General features: G+C 44.4%; 3 protein-coding genes across 5 annotated transcripts; 2 read left to right on the top strand and 1 right to left on the bottom strand.

Annotated features, from left to right (window-relative positions):
- Nucleotides 1–3,981: 3,981 nt before the first annotated feature.
- LOC119272211 (NAC domain-containing protein 2-like) lies at nt 3,982–5,429 on the top strand. The gene is made up of 3 exons (XM_037553749.1): nt 3,982–4,186; nt 4,311–4,630; nt 4,736–5,429. Exons 1-3 carry the CDS (start codon nt 3,982–3,984, stop codon nt 5,405–5,407), a joined length of 1,197 nt encoding a protein of 398 aa, XP_037409646.1. The 3' UTR covers nt 5,408–5,429.
- A 467-nt stretch (nt 5,430–5,896) lies between these two features.
- On the top strand, nt 5,897–10,437 carry LOC119269347 (probable arabinosyltransferase ARAD1). 2 transcript variants are annotated; one of them, XM_037551148.1, is made up of 8 exons: nt 5,897–6,360; nt 7,332–7,454; nt 7,776–7,933; nt 8,030–8,177; nt 8,296–8,550; nt 9,410–9,520; nt 9,791–9,859; nt 10,071–10,437. In XM_037551148.1, exons 1-8 carry the CDS (start codon nt 5,908–5,910, stop codon nt 10,188–10,190), a joined length of 1,437 nt encoding a protein of 478 aa, XP_037407045.1. In that variant the 5' UTR covers nt 5,897–5,907; the 3' UTR covers nt 10,191–10,437. The 2 variants fall into 2 exon arrangements, with proteins under 2 accessions (XP_037407045.1, XP_037407044.1); XM_037551147.1 differs by having other exon boundaries at nt 7,281–7,454.
- A 546-nt stretch (nt 10,438–10,983) lies between these two features.
- LOC119269346 (histone-lysine N-methyltransferase, H3 lysine-9 specific SUVH1-like) lies at nt 10,984–14,782 on the bottom strand. 2 transcript variants are annotated; one of them, XM_037551145.1, is made up of 3 exons: nt 14,649–14,782; nt 11,897–14,206; nt 10,984–11,325 (listed from the first exon to the last, which is right to left on the bottom strand). In XM_037551145.1, exon 2 carries the CDS (start codon nt 14,181–14,183, stop codon nt 11,946–11,948), a length of 2,238 nt encoding a protein of 745 aa, XP_037407042.1. In that variant the 5' UTR covers nt 14,184–14,206; nt 14,649–14,782; the 3' UTR covers nt 10,984–11,325; nt 11,897–11,945. The 2 variants fall into 2 exon arrangements, with proteins under 2 accessions (XP_037407042.1, XP_037407041.1); XM_037551144.1 differs by lacking the exon at nt 14,649–14,782 and having other exon boundaries at nt 11,897–14,249.
- Between the last annotated feature and the right edge of the window lie 1,213 nt (nt 14,783–15,995).

The following is a 15,995-nucleotide window of genomic DNA, read 5'->3' as shown; positions in this document are numbered from 1 at the left end:
TGCAGATTTTATAGCAGCCACAACGTTGGTACTATATTTGCTTCTTTATATCGGAATCATTAGGTGGTTGATCTCAATTAGGGGAAGCCGGTTGACTTTAGTTCGGGGAAACAACCAATCTGTGTCCTCGTGCACAAGCGGTTGAGACCGATTCAAAGCTTCAACCGGAGTCTCAAGTTGGATGTCGACTCTTAGGTGCTTTTCTGTTCTTGGATGTAGCTAGGGGAGTGTTGTATCGTTTCGAAACTTCCGGTTCATGCCTATAATGGGCCAATGTCTGGTTTTGATGGGCGTGCGTGTTGGTGTAACGCTGCATGATAAATCTGTTCGAATAGTTGTTTTTGCGGTTATGGGCGATTTGGATCTGGTTGACTTGATCATATCACAACTTCAACTCGTAATCTCTGAAAATTTGCCCACCCTTATTTTTGTTAGTAATAGAATTTTTGCAACAACAACTAATTAATAAAACTTGTCAGGTAAGTGCCTCGGGGATTACTCTTTGTAGGTGATGTGGATGGGGAATGCAAGGCTTTGTTAAGTGTTATGTGATGCTGATGGTGGAGGCTATTGCGATGGAGATGGGAAAATGGTGGCTAGGGTTTGTGGATGCTACTAGCGATGAAGATGGAGGTCTGGCGGTAGTTCTAATCTGATTCTAGTGTTGGCCATTTAAGGAAAGTTGAAGGGTTGGACGCCACAGAGTCGTGGGCCTCGTACGACCGCTGGCACGAGCACGTGTGCTTGTACCAGACGCCGTCTTGCGCTCTAGAACGATTCCTACGCCACCCACTTGATCATTTTCATCTCCTATTGGCTCCTTTCCACATATGCACTTGATTTAGTCCATGTATAGCCCATTTTTCCCGTGGAAACAATACCAATAGAGGATTTTGAATTTTGTTGCATTCATTAGTCATTAATTCGAATATCAGATCGGATATCTTGATTTTTTTATGAAATAAATTAGTTTAAACTCAGGTGTGATGAGCGTAAAAATAAAACTCATCAGCGACCATGAAGGTGTCTGGACTGTGCCCACGCTTGGTGACCGCGGTGATGTTAGAGGCACAACGGCACGGATCGACAACAGGAGGGATGGATGATATGAGGGAGGCGAGCGACGGTTCGTAGCCGAAGAGAGTGAGAAGTAAAGGGAGCGAGGCTTAGCGGTGGCAACGAGTGTGTGAAATGGAGACAAACAACATGCTTGGATAATAAAATAGGTCACACACACAATAACAGTGACAAGCGGGAAATCGAAGGGTCAGCTTTAATTGATCAACAGAGACACGCTAAACATATCATCTGGTCAGTGAGAACTTCCCCTCCATTTTGGTAATAGGAAAGAACCATCAGTGACCGGACCATTTGATATTGTGTGCGATAACTATCCTGCCTTGCCCAAAATTCGATATCACCGATTACAAAAGTCGTGGCTGCTAGGCATAGATGCACATCACTAACGCGTGGCAAGTGGCCAGTCAGTGACGAGGGGTTGGTAATATGACGATCTGTAGTAGTGTGCATCGTTTTGGAAGCTTCCATCAGTTTTGGGAAGCTTCCAACCATTTTTTCTACTTACGTATTTGTTCTTTTCTTTTTGGTTTTGTATTTCCTCTTTTTTATTGTTTCTTTTCTTTCAATCAGATTTTGACTTTTCAAATTGGTGAACACTTATTCGAATTCACAAACATTTTCCAAATTTGCAAAACTTGCTCGAACCACCAAACATATTGGGAAATCACAAATAGTTTTTCAAATTTATGACTTTTTAAATAAGTAAGCATTTCGAAATTATGATTTTTTTGAATTTATAATTTTTCTCAAATTCACAAATATTTTTAAAACTTTGCATCGTTTTATGAATCTATAGTTTTTGCAAAATTTGAACATTCAAATGCATGAACTTTTAAGATTTTTTGAGCACTTGCATTTCAAATTTGCGTCATGTTTAGAATTTGTGATTTTTTTTAAAAATCATTCATACCTTTTAAATTTGTGAACCTTTTATGAATTAGCGACCATTTCAAAATTAACAAAACCAATATGGAATTTGTGACCATATTTTGAATTAAAGAATATTTTTCAAATTTAAGGTCTTTTTTGAATTCACAGTTCTTTTCATATTGGTGAACAATTGTTGAATTCACAAACATTTTCAAATTTTAAAATATTTTCTGAATTTGGGAACATTTTGTATTTTTTAAATCACGAACAATTTTTGAGGTCTATAATATTAGTACAAATTTGTGAATCTTCTTTTGAAATTATTGAAGACTTTTCTACGAGATTGCATTTTGCATATTCACGGATTTTTTAGTGTGATTTTTTTTCATATTCTTGATCATATTAAAAATTCGTGACTATTTTTTTTTTGCAATTTTTAGTTCTTAAGCTATTTTCATATTCACTAGTACTTTCGAAATACAAGAACATTTTTGGAATAACATAGTACTAGTTTTTATAAAAAAGTTTCAGGTTCGTGAACAACTTAATTAGACACCGTTTGAAAAATAAGGATTTTTTTTCAACTCACAAACATTTTTTGAAATTCAGGAAAACAAATTATATCCCGATTGTTCTTTTGAATTAATCAACTTTTTTGAATTCATGATCAATTTTTTCGATAATTGTACATATTGAATTTGTCAGTTTTTTTTGCTAAATTGTCAGACCTATTTTTAATTTGAGGTTTTATTTTCAACTTCCCGATTTTGTTTATTTAGAGAGCATTTTTCATTTTCGTGAATCTCTTTCAAATCATGGTAAAAAACTGCATTGACAAACATTTTAAAAATTCATGAAATTGCATTCGCAAATAATTTTCAAACTAGTTAACAATTCTCATATTTACCAATATCTTTCAAACTCGTGCACATTTTTAATAACACATAGACTGGTTTATTTATTCTTGATTCATTTTTCAAATTCGTGGACATTTTCTGAATTATTGACCATTTAATGAAATTCAAGAAAATTGTTTCAAAAGATGTAAATTTTTTGAATGCAGGGATCTTTTTTCAATGCATGTACTTTTGGTGAATTCATGAGTAATTTGCAAATGTGTGAACTGTTTTCAAATTCATGAACTTATTTTCAATTTGTGAATTGTTTTGAATTCATTAACATTTCTTCAGAGTTATGCATTTTTTAATTCACCAAAATCTTTTCTAGTTCCCAAAAACATTTTGAATTAGGGAGCATTTTTGGTATTCGTGAACACTTTTAAAATTTGAGAAAAAAATTGCATTCGGATTTGGGAATGTTAAGAAATTCAAAAATTGTTTTTGAATTCACAAATAATTTCAAAGTGAACAATATTCATATTGGTGAATGTTTTTCAAAGTTTTGCATATTGTTTTAGCAGCACATAAGCTGGTTTATTTTTGAAGTGTATGTTGACTATAGTAATGTGACAATGAATTTTGAAAAGGTACTTTTTTGGGGGGTATTTGGAAAGGGAACTACTCCCTCCGTCTCATAATGTAGGACATTTTTTGACTCAAGTGTAGTGTCAAAAAAACGTCTTACATACATTATGAGCCGGGGGAGATTGCAGCAGCAAGGCGACGTAGGCGAGCGTGGTTCACGGGCTGGCCCAATAGACGACGTGGACGACGAGGCGAGATGGTCGGTAACTTTTCTTGTTTTTTACTCAAAACAAGAAAAAACTAGGAAATCGTTACGGAAAAGGAATCTTGGTCCGTACATCGTCTCATCAGGCAGGCTGGCCACAGCCCCCTAAACCCATCATCGTATGCGTATGCTATATAAATCGTGCAAATCGTTTGAGTTACGGAAAAGGAATCTTGTTCCGTACGTGCTGTGGGCAGCTGAGCGCGCGGCGTCAAACCCCTAACGTCCTCGGCTCCGACAGCATTAGCACGTGCCGGCCGCGATCACCCGTCGTCGCCCGCCATGGACGCGTCAACGTCGTCCACCGCCATGCTGCTGGAGGCGTCAACGTCGTCCACGGCCATGCTGCTGGAGGCGTCAACGTCGTCGCAGCAGCAGCCCGGCGAGGCGCCGCTGTACCCGTACCTGGACGTCCCCGGCGTCCGGTTCGTCCCCACCGACCAGGAGCTCATCCTCTGCTACCTCCGGAGCAAGCTGCGCGGCGATCCGCCCCCGACCTCGCTCGTGCGCGACGACGACGTGTACGCGGAGCACCCCGAGTATCTTAGTGAGTTCTTGGCTTCTTGCTCAATGCCCACCGTCTTTTCTCTCCAAGACAAGAAGATTCCGATCGATCGTGATCTTCTTGATTGAGTTCTTGATGGCCGTGTAAATTGGTTTGGTTTTGGCAGCGACGAGGCTGGGCCCGAGCGTGGAGGACTACTGGTACGTGTTCACGCAGAGGAGCCGCAAGTACGCCAAGGGGGGGCGGCCGAGCCGGAGCACGGGCGACACGGGCCGCTGGAAGTCGGTGGGCAAGAACACGCCTGTCACCTACGGGAAGGAGAAGGCGACGATCGGGTTCAGGAACTCGCTGGCGTACGAGGTGTTCGTCCGCGACGATGGCGGCGACTCCAAGAAGAAGCGGATAGAGAAGACGGAGTGGAAGATGACCGAGTTCGTGGACGTCGACTCCAACAGGCCCGTCTCGTCCGGCTCCAACTTCATGCTGGTCAGCCATAGATCATCATCTCATGCCATGCCATGCATGCCCATCTAATTTGGTACCTAGCTAGCGTCTCTGTGTTTGATCATTGATGGTGTGTTTTGCTTGCAGCTCAACGACTGGGTGCTGTGCAGGATAACGCGCAAGCCGGAGAAGAAGAAGGGGGAGGAGGAGGATCCCGGCGCTTCTCCGGCGGACGAGGTGGTGGAGGAGGAGGAGCACGAGCCGTCATCGATGATGCTCGCCGACGAGCCGCTGACGGACACCAGCCCCGACACGTCGCAGCAAGCGCAGGTGACGGCGCCTGCCGGCCTCTTAGGCAACGGCGCCAACTGGTCGGACAGCACCGCCGACAGCCAGGCCGGACGATCCGGCTCCGGCTCCGACCCCCAAAAGACTGCCGACGACGACCCGTTCGAGTCTCTTGATCTGGGTCCCTTGCCGAGTGGGAACAGTCGTGACCATGTCTTCACGATTGATCCATGGGCCTGGAACCTGTATTATCCAGAGGGCGCCGATATTGATTCGTCCGGCAGCCGGCTCCGAACGCCCAGCGACCCTGATCCGATGGAGATCCCGTCGGAACCACCTGCTTATCATCCTCAGCCTCGGCACGTCGTCACTGATCTTCCCTCCTCCTCCGCCGGCGGTCTTGATGAACTCACCAAGGTGATTCGCAAGAGAAAAGAACACGCCAGGGCGAGCGGCGACGACACCGGGAAGAAGGGCAACGCGGCAGTGAAGAAGAGCTCCGGGCGTGCAAAGCCAGACGGCCAAAACTAATTCTGTGCAATGCATACATTTGCAGATAAACCCTCTCCTGTTCGACGAATTGCCGGAGCTCCTGGCGTTTCGGGTTTTCCGTAGGACAATTTTTTTTTTGACAATAGGTGCTTATTCGCTGCTAGTGGAGCAGTTCATATTTAAGAGTTCATGACATGGATACAATGATGGTCTGTTTAGGTAATTAGGTGTGCTTGTGCTGGATTTTAATTAGCAAGGCATCTTTGAACTGTAGGATTCTCATAGCAATTTTGCAAGGTTCAGTATGCCTTTTGTGATGTTTTTTTTAATTATCACCACAAGGGGCCGTTTGAGTCATATACTTCGAGATTGAGTTTGACAAATTCCTCTATCTCCAGAAGTTCAAACTTCAGTACAGTCGCAAAAATAAAAAGAAGTTCAAATTTCAGTAGTACTACTAGTTTTTTTTTATCTCGTGTGCTCAAACCATAAGCCTCGGCTTAACACAAAACTTGCGGCCCACTCGACAGTCCCCAGCCATGGCGGGGAAGCAGTTCCCCTCCCTCGCGCACGCGCGCCGCGCCTCCTCCCGCTGCCTGCTCGCCGTCGGCGCCCTCCTCGTCTTCTCCGCCGTCTACTTCCTCCTCCTCTCCCCCTCGCCGCCGCGCCCCGTCGCCAGCCCACTCTCCAACCCTAGCACCACCACCTCCTTCGTCGCCTCCCTCGACCGCTTCCTCGACTCCCCGCACCACCCCGCCGCCTCCTCCGCGGCGCCTGGGGATCTCGACGCCGCGATCCGGAGCGAGGAGGAGGCCCGGCTGTACGGGGACCCCCGGGGCGCGTGGCCAGCGGCGCCCGCGCCGCTCAGGGTCTACGTGTACGAGATGCCGCGCAAGTTCACCTACGACCTGCTCAGGCTGTTCAGGGACTCGTACCGCGACACCGCCAACCTCACCTCCAACGGGAGCCCCGTGCACAGGCTCATCGAGCAGGTGGGCGAGCGGTGAGATCGATTTGTATCACCTCGCATCGTTTTTATTTTGATGATGCCGCGAGATCTCCTTGTTCCCAGATTTGGCCGTAGACAGCTTTTAGTTTGTAGAATGCGGGACATTTAATTGTCAGGGGTGAAGACATGGAGTACATTGATGCGGATAGCTTGGTTGCTGGTTGAAAATGGGTGGATTAGTGTGGTATAATGCAGCATTACTATATTCCTCTGTGATAAATCTGTTCTCTGATGCGTTCGGAAGATTTCAAGTGTTTCTGAGTTGAGCTGTATGCTAGTATGTTGGATCTCATAGATATGTGCTGATCCGCTATAGGATTTCTCGGTATCTGTGGTATTCTTGTGACCCAATGCTGCTAAGTAATGCCACAAGCTTCTCGACTGGATCTTATATAAAGTAGTTTTTGCGATGTAGCAATTTAATTTTACAGCTTGAACATAGAAATTGAAGATTGGGATTTGCATCTCTGTCTTGTGATGATATATGGGGACCTTGAAACTGGTCCTCTTGGTCCTAGATGTAGAAACTTGCCAATTCTTACAAGATTCAAACATAAGGATGCTTATCATTTGCTGACGATCTTCCAATCTCTTTTGAGATCATAAAACACTTACTGGAATGGATTAATAAATATAAATAGTTTACTTCTTGCTGATATCGTGTTTCCATATAGCCCGAAACGGTGAACTGAGATAGCACGCACTAGTATTGGCTGGAATATGAAAAGTGTGTGCACTGCCTGTCTAGACCTACCTTCTCTGGATGTTACAAATTAATACATCAGTTTACCAACACAGTTTTGTTAAATATCTGTACACTAAGTAATATTGCAGCATTATGAATTTCGAACTTACCATTTGTCTGGTTTTACTGTCTAAATTGATCTCCATTCAAATATGCAGCATTCTATTGACTACTGGCTGTGGGCTGATCTCATTGCTCCTGAATCACAGAGACTTTTGAAGAATGTTATCAGGGTTGAGCGGCAAGAAGAAGCAGACATTTTCTACGTTCCATTTTTCACAACAATCAGTTACTTCTTGCTGGAGAAACAAGAATGCAAGGCACTTTATAGGGTGTGCGAGCATTTCTCAAGGTTTAATTTTTTAGCTAGTATTTGTTGTAGGACATATGGCCAAGCTAAACTTTGATTCTTCAGACTATCTGCCTGACATCAATTATTAAGAAAATTTATTCGTTTCTGGATCACACCAGAAATCATAATAACACACGCCATGGAGTGAAGTCAATACTCTATGACTATCTGTAATTGTTTTTTTGGGGGGTTCACCTGACTAGGAAATATCCAACTCTCTGTCCAGATAGCAAATTATTAATTGTTCTGTTCATCCCTATTTACATCCAAGATGATCTTACCATTACTTCCCTGGAATTAGGAAGCTTTGAAGTGGATGACTGATCAACCTGCTTGGCAACGTTCAGAAGGCAGAGATCATGTTATTCCTGTTCATCACCCATGGTCTTTTAAGTCAGTCCGAAGATTTGTGAAGAAAGCAATGTGGCTTCTACCTGATATGGATTCTACTGGGAACTGGTATGGTCTTCATTCCTTCATTGTTCGCCACGTTGCCTCTATGCTGCTTGCATACATCAGTTGAGCAACACAACTCATGTTTCCACCTTATATCAGGTATAAACCTGGGCAAGTTTATCTGGAAAAGGATGTTATCCTTCCATATGTCCCAAATGTTGACCTTTGTGATTATAAGTGTGTGTCAGAAACTCAATCTAAAAGAAGTACATTGCTGTTTTTCCGAGGAAGACTTAAAAGAAATGCTGTAAGTTTCTTGCTACTATTTCAAGCTTTTGACAAAATCAGATCTATATATGCATGTGATAGTCCACTTTTTGTTGTCTTATTTGCCTTTTGATCTTCCATCTTGTTGACCTTGTTAGGGTGGGAAGATACGCAGTAAGCTTGTGGCAGAATTACAAAACATAGAAGACATAATCATAGAAGAAGGGTCTGCTGGGGCTAAGGGGAAAGTAGCAGCTCAGACTGGCATGCGCAAGTCTCTCTTTTGCTTGAATCCTGCTGGGGACACTCCATCTTCTGCTCGCCTGTTTGATGCAATTGTTAGTGGATGTATCCCAGTTATAATCAGCGATGAACTAGAGCTTCCTTTTGAAGGAATACTTGACTACAGTAAGGTATAGTTGACCCATTGTTCTACAACATGCCTTAACATTCTCCATAATTTGAAGCATGAAGGTTCGCAAAGACCGTTGATATATCTTACCGGAGCTCCAAAACTTTACCGGTTACCTGAAAAAATAGGATATTTTTCTAGTTGAATCTCATGAATAACAAACAAATATATCCATATTACTGAGTTACTAACAAGTAACAGGACTGGGCTCTATGTTTGAATGACACTGACAGTTGTAGAATTAGTGATACCTATCTTTTGACATATACCAATTTCTCTGCATCAATAGTGTTTCTGAAGCTTGTGTAAAAGTTGGCACGGTATCTATGAAATCACTGTACCTAAGGATTATTTTATTTTCTACTCCCTCCGTTCCTAAATATTTGTCTTTTTAGAGATTTCAAATGGACTATCACATACGGATGTATAGACATATTTTAGAGTGTAGATTCACTCATTTTGCTCCGTATGTAGTCACTTGTTGAAATCTCTAGAAAGACAAATATTTAGGAACGGAGGGAGTATATATACTTGCTCTGTGAGATAAACCGAGAAGATGCGTTGGTGATATCGGTCACTATGAATTATAAAAATGGTGCGTGAGCAATATCAATCAATTGTAAACTATAGTAAAGATGTCTATATAGATGTGCACATGTGTGGGCATGCACGAAAAGCTTATACATTCAGTCTATTGGAGATGCATATATTATATCCCATCAAGATTTAATTTTAATTTTTTATTGTAGCATGATGATTATGTATTTTTGCCTCACCATTAGTCATCGGCATTGGTCTGCTGCATTTGGAGACACAAGTTTTTGTAGTGTGAAATAATTGCCTGTTACTTCATTGTGCAGATAGCATTGTTTGTTTCATCAACTGATGCTGTGCAACCTGGCTGGCTGGTGAAGTACCTAAGAGGCATCGATGCCAAAAGAGTCAGGGAGATGCAATCCAATCTTCTCAAGGTTTGCTCTTATTTAAAACCTAAATACGATTTAAGGGTATGCTTGGTTTGAACCCAAGTTCAGACTACCAAAAGTTTGGCTAGCCAAAATTTCAGTGAAGGTTATGCTTGCCCATGATTTGAACAATGTTGCCAAGAAAAACAAACTAGAGTGTGCTAGTTAGTTGGTATGGGCAATGCCAATTTTGGTGATTTTGGGCACCGACCAAATATACCCTTAAGTTTCTTGGAAGACCCATCTTGACTATTTTTACTCGTGGTGCATTGACAGTACTCGAAGCATTTTCTATATTCAAGTCCTGCTCAGCCCCTTGGACCAGAAGACCTTACATGGAGAATGGTAATTCCCTGACATTCTTCTAGAGTTGTTCAGCCTATTATACTCGCGAAATAGAAGTGTTTCTGCTTCTACATCGGTTCAATGTTGTGAGCCCAACACTTTTAAGGCCAATTATTTTATCTGCAGTTTCGTTCCTTGTGTAAATGTTGGGACTTAACAGATACAGTAATCTTCGCTATAACAGTTTATCCGTTCCATGCCCGAAATGCAGATTGCTGGCAAGCTGGTGAACATCAAGTTGCATATTCAGCGGTCGCGGCGCGTGGTCAGAGAATCAAGAAGCGTATGCACATGTGAGTGTAGAGTCGGGAACACCACGAGGATGCTCTGAACCAGCTTTTTCTTTGTGTTTTCCAGTTCACCTATCGCAGTAGCTCTTCTCTACCTGTCATTGGCATGAGTTTTGCACAGCTGCTACACTCCCTTGTAAATTGTACTTGAAAAATCTAGCGTTAGTTTGTAAGTGATGCAAATCTAGCGTTAGTTTGTAAGTGATGCTCCAGTTGGAGAATTAATTCAGAATTTTAAGATATGCAGTGTGCTACATCGCTTTTATGGCCAAGGGCCCAAGGCCTAAAGATCCTGGTGTGGATGCATTCCCTCCGTTTTTATTTACTCTGCATATTAGAGTTGACTGAAGTCAAACTTCGTAAAGTTTGACCAAGTTTATAGAAAAACGTACAAACATTTGCTATAACAAATCTATATAATGTGAAGGTACATTCAATAATAAATATAATAGTATTGATTTATTATTGTATATGTTAATATTTTTATTTATAAATTTTGTCAAAGTTTACAAAGCTTGACTTTGACTAAAGCTAATACACGAACTAATTAAAAATGGAGGGAGTACCTTATTCGTAGCCCAGAGACCTTTGCAGTTATTATAAACATTAAAAAGCAATTATCAGGGAATTTCCTCAGAACTGGTGATGCATACCACATAAATTTCAACCAGTTCTACTCCCTCCGTTTGGGTTTATGAGGTCTCTGACCATGAATTTGATCAACAAAAAATGAGTTGTATGCTACAAAAGTTATGCCATTGAAAACTTCTTTTGAATGTGAAGATTCAAAGGTGTAACTTTTGTAGCATATATAAATCCAAACAGAACTCAACATAGAACAACTGTGGCAGGAAATTCAAGTTTTTAAAGCCAGCCCACTGGTCTGAACATACTCGACAATGGCGCAATAGGCATATTGGTCGCTAAGAGTTTTGGTTCGACTTGACCAAAATACTAAGGTTATCATACAAAATTGACCTCACAAGGCCTACGGTCACAGAATCACAAGAAGCTACTTTGTCCTTGTGTGACAATGGGCATTGCAGAGCTTGACATAAGTCTACTATCTCCACTACGGCGCAGTCATGAGGGGAGCCATCTTAGAAGCTCCTACCTCTGTCAGACTTCAGCACACTTCCCTTCTTCTAGGTACCACCAGAACGGCCAAAAAATGATCTGCAAAGGACTAGCACAAGTTAGGTTCACAGAAAGTCGAGGCGGGCTAGTTTACAAACATCAGAAACTATTATTACACAAGTAAAGCAACAGCTCCAAGTTTATGGTGTAAGAATTTGTTAATAGAGTAATCCTAAGCAGGATATGAAATACATCGACATATTATCATAAATACCTGACCCAAAATAATTTGTAGCAAGAAAAACTGGACCATGAAATGTCTCGAGTTCTTAACAGAGAAGCTGAAAATTTCTCAAGACACTAGACAGGAATTACATTGTTCGTTCTTAATAGAGAAGCTGAGAATTTCTTAAGACACTGGACAGGAATAACATTGTTCTTGTATGCATTCCTACATGCAACACTCTTAACACAGTTTCTGTGGAAGCACAAGTATTACAGCTACAGCGAAGATAAAGCACAAACATCCAACTAGTTGCTTGCTTATCGAATACGAACCAGATGCATGTAAATATGCATGACAAGTAGGGATGTCCAACAGCAAGGAGTAGTTAGATGTATGCATGATGCTCAATGCTGAGAATGGCATTCAGGTGAAGACTGTTTTTACCTAACAGATAGATTGGCATGTTGATAAGCAGAATGCACATCTTCCATAATCAGCGGAAATAGCCCCGGCAATTTGAGGATCCACAAAGGCATCTCTTAGCTCCAGGAGAACCTATACCACCAGAATCAGCTCCAATCTCACCATAGTCATAAGTCAGCTCTGTCATGGGAGGGATGTGCTTTAGCGCAAAGAACATGATATGTGGGTGACCGTCATCTCCATGGTCAAACTGAACTGGCTGCCAGAAGGCGTTAGGGGAGCAACTATGATTCATGAAACGTGAGATGTTTCCCATTTTCTTTGCGCTTATCTTGATGGGCAGTGGCTCAAAAGTATCAGCTGAATTATTTGTGATTTGCTCCCCCATCAGTTCAGGTACATAATCCCATTTTAATGTCTTCTCACCAGGACGCACAGTCTGAAAAAGGTAATCATCTTCATCTTCACCATCCAAATTCCTTTTACTCTCATCAATAACCTCGCCAACATACTCGCAGATAAATGAGCCAGCCCGTATAGGATCCCATGAACGAAGACCCCAGCCTCGATTTCCTGTCCTAAAGATCTCAAAGTGAACCCTAATCCCCTTCTGTGTCACCCTGTTACGGCAGTTAACTGAACACTGGCAAGATTCACCACATTCATATAGCCTATTCTTGCGGCATACAAGCAATCCTGTTGAACTATAAGGTAAATTACCTCCATTAAACTCTGCACAATCACAATCGGTATCACTGGGCAGACAAGCATTGAGGCATGAACAACCCTGTAATGGTTTCATAGAACTTAGTGGCTTTGGGTATTTGACCTGGGTAATATAGGTGAAAAGGCCTGGTCCTTTCTCACTGTCAACATCATTGACAAGACACACCGGAAGATTTTCAGTACCAGATGATAGATCAGGGTGTAGAACTCTGCCTCTAGTTGCTGGATTCTCTACCCATTTCCGGGACATCTTCCAGATTGACATTCCCTCGGGTTGTCCTGGCTCCCTCAGCAGCTTGTACTTGAAGCAATTGATCCCAGTCTTTGTTCTCTCCTTCCAGGACTCATGGATCTTATAGAGGCCATCATACATATAAACCTTCCCACCCAAGCTACCTGGATCTTTAAATCCCCGTACAACCCGGATCACATTCTTTCTCGACAGGCTCATCTGAAGAGCAAGGTTACCCCTCTCAAGCTTCTGGTCATGCATCTCCTCATTGTTCTTGCTACTACCTCCTGAACCGCTGTAGACTAGTGTGTCTGTAGCATCATCTTCATTCTCATAAACACCTGCAGCGACAATACATACTGCTACAGAATCATCACCCTTATCACCAAATGTGTGGGTCATATAATCAATTCCAGCCATGGTAGGAGTATGCAAGCCAATAATGCATAGCTCCATCCTGAAGTAGAAAATATCCCCTATCTCGATTCCAGGAACAACTCCAATCCTCTTACCGATGTTAGCCCTAAGATTACAGGCCATCATCGTGGCACCAATCTTAAGGTCTGGGCGTTTGGTACTCTCTTGTGCCTGATCCAATTGAAGATGTCTACGCCGCAGGGCCTCGAAGTTCATGAGAACCTCTTCCACAACTTCCCTGGGATTGCTGGATGAAAGGGGCACCGAGGTAAACTCATTGTCAGCACCAGCCTTCCTGTGAAAGGATTTGTTGCGTTTGGTCTTCACACCATTGTTGTCATCACTGCCCAAACCGCCGCTCATCTTATATCCACTTAGGTGGGACGGCTTCTTGATCTTCCGCCCAGATGCTGACGTCTGGTTGCCAGTGAAATGCTCATTGTCATCGTCATCGTCATCCAGTGGTATAACAGGTGGCGGTGTCGGCCTGTAAGCTGATATAGGGATGACATCAATTGGGTTGTCAGCGCTGGCGCCAAGGTTTGTAGCCCCATTAGCAGCAGTCTGGCCTCCATTAGCAGCATACTTATCAGCAAAGGTGGTAGCCCGGCCTCCACCGGCATCCTGACCACGAGAAGATGCAGGTTGCCCTCTACCGGCATCCTGGCCACGGGAAGAGGCAGGCTGCCCTCCATAAGCATCTTGAGCACCGAAAGCGGCCGCGAATGACGTGAAAGCAGGATGGCCGGGAGCACCAAACCCCCCTGGAAACTGCCCAGCTGAAGTGACAAATATCAATGGTGGGGTGGTGTTGGGCACGTTAAACGTGTTGACCCCCAGGGGCGCAGGGAACATGGGAGCCAAAGTCCTCAGGGGCTGGATATCGAGGACATCCTGATCAGGAGTAGGCATGAAATTCGATGTCCGGTCCATGACGGCTCGCAGCAGCTGGATCCCTGCATCAAGCAAAGCATTGTTAGTGTCCATGACATAGCACATCGGCGTAGCTGCGTGGAAATGTAATAAAGTTTCTAACTTTAGGTTTCCTGACGGGCCACAGTAGTTCGAAATGCAAGAATCGAACCAACCAGGAGCAAAACCAAAACAAAATATAGATGATAATCGACATCGATTCCGCGAGCAAACGGATGGCAATCGAGCAAGCAGCAGTAAAAATGCCCAGGATTGTCGACGGAAACCCTAGGACGCGCCGCCGGCGAGCAAGCCCCAACCCGGCCGCCGGTCGGGGTGACCCGCCAGCCGGGCTCTCGAAAGCTGGGGTTTTGTGGGTGGCGGGGGGAGAGAGATCCCACGAACTCCGCCCCCGCGAACCAGCGCAACACTCGAAGAAATCGCAAACCATGTGCAGATTCGCAGCTCGAGTGGAGAAGAGCTCACCTTGGCGAGTATCCGGAGCTGATTCTAGGGGACGGAGGGAGCCATGGGGGCGGACAGCGGCTGCTCTGTTCAACTTCGGGCAGGGGGAGGGGAAATTTGGTGGGGGCAGTGTGGTCTGTGGGAGAGGATGGTTCGCCTGCTCTGGGCCTGTCCCACTAGTAGTGCTATAGGGGCTGTTTGGATCACGCCTTGGCCAGCCACGCCAAAATTGGCACGCCAAAAATTTGGCGAAGGATTTGGCCGCCAGGAGCTTGCCAACGCGCGGGCGTAGAAAGTGAACGAGGCGACCAAAAAATTGGCGTGGTTCTGAATATCTGGCGCTGATCCAAACGGAGCATGTGCAAGCAGTCAACGACCAAAAAATTGGTAGGGCAAGCAGCAGCGGCGATCCAAACAGAGCCATACTACCCAAGAGGCGCGGCGGAGGGTCGCCACTGGTTTCCTCTCGCCCGTCGGATCAGAGAACCGACGCTTCAGATGCGATGGTACGCAACACCGAACGGCTTTGCTTGCTTTTCGCGCGTGTGTTTTTAGAGCATCTGCAACGGATTTATGTACTCCCTCCAATCACTTTTATAAGTCATTTCAAACAACTCAAAAAGGACTATTTTATACATTATCTAAAATGTCTTCAAGGTCTTATAAAAATGAACAAAGAAAGTACAATACTCGTTCAATTTCGTGATGACCAAATTTGGCGGCATGTTAGGTTCTTGGGGTAAACGATATTTTTCTGGTGGTGATAAGAATTGGCAGAAATTTTTTAACTTCATATATGGTACCGAGAGCATCTACACTCGGGCGCCTCAAACCCGCCTCATACGCTCGGGCGGGCTGACCGGTCACATTTATTTATCCAGACGGACGCCTCAAACGGTTCTCATACGCACGGGCTGACCGGCACCATCATATCTAACCCAAATATGAGGCGGATATGAGGCCGCCCGCCATGTCGGACTGACAGAGGGGTCCCATGGGAAAACGCCCGAAAACTCGGCGGTCCGACGGACGCCGCGTTTATCGCCTCGATGTGAACGTCGCGTGGCGCCGCTCCGGCTCGCCGCCCAAGACCAAACCTAGCTATTTAAGTCGGCCGGCGTCCCACAACCCTAACACATCCACCTCCCCCCTCTCCGCGCTGCCAGTCTGAGCCCATGCACCTCCTCCCTCTCTCGCTCCGGCGCTCTGCCCATGGTCCGAGCTCCGCCCATACTCTGGCACTCCACCATGGTCCGGAGGAAGATTACCTACTACGCCAATGCTGACGCCGGAGCGCCGCGCCGAGATCCAACAGGAGATCCGGACGAGGCAAGCCGCGCGCGCCGCCCGCATTGCTGTCGTGCTGCC

The sequence above is a fragment of the Triticum dicoccoides genome, chromosome 3A (assembly GCF_002162155.2).
Source record: "Triticum dicoccoides isolate Atlit2015 ecotype Zavitan chromosome 3A, WEW_v2.0, whole genome shotgun sequence".
Lineage (NCBI taxonomy): Eukaryota > Viridiplantae > Streptophyta > Magnoliopsida > Poales > Poaceae > Triticum > Triticum dicoccoides.
The sequence above is the reverse complement of the archived record's forward strand: the minus strand, read 5'-3'. Positions and strand labels throughout refer to the sequence as shown.

Excerpts from the sequence above, each read along its gene's own strand:
- LOC119272211 (XM_037553749.1), top strand. The coding sequence starts at position 3,982 with ATGCTGCTGGAGGCGTCAACGTCGTCGCAGCAGCAGCCCGGCGAGGCG. Across the intron at positions 4,187-4,310 it reads GGAGCACCCCGAGTATCTTA|CGACGAGGCTGGGCCCGAGC; the intron begins GTGAGTTCTTGG and ends TGGTTTTGGCAG. Across the intron at positions 4,631-4,735 it reads CCGGCTCCAACTTCATGCTG|CTCAACGACTGGGTGCTGTG; the intron begins GTCAGCCATAGA and ends TTTTGCTTGCAG.
- LOC119269347 (XM_037551147.1), top strand. The coding sequence starts at position 5,908 with ATGGCGGGGAAGCAGTTCCCCTCCCTCGCGCACGCGCGCCGCGCCTCC. Across the intron at positions 8,178-8,295 it reads GAAGACTTAAAAGAAATGCT|GGTGGGAAGATACGCAGTAA; the intron begins GTAAGTTTCTTG and ends TGACCTTGTTAG. Across the intron at positions 9,860-10,070 it reads AAGACCTTACATGGAGAATG|ATTGCTGGCAAGCTGGTGAA; the intron begins GTAATTCCCTGA and ends CCCGAAATGCAG.
- LOC119269346 (XM_037551144.1), bottom strand. The coding sequence starts at position 14,249 with ATGTGCTATGTCATGGACACTAACAATGCTTTGCTTGATGCAGGGATC.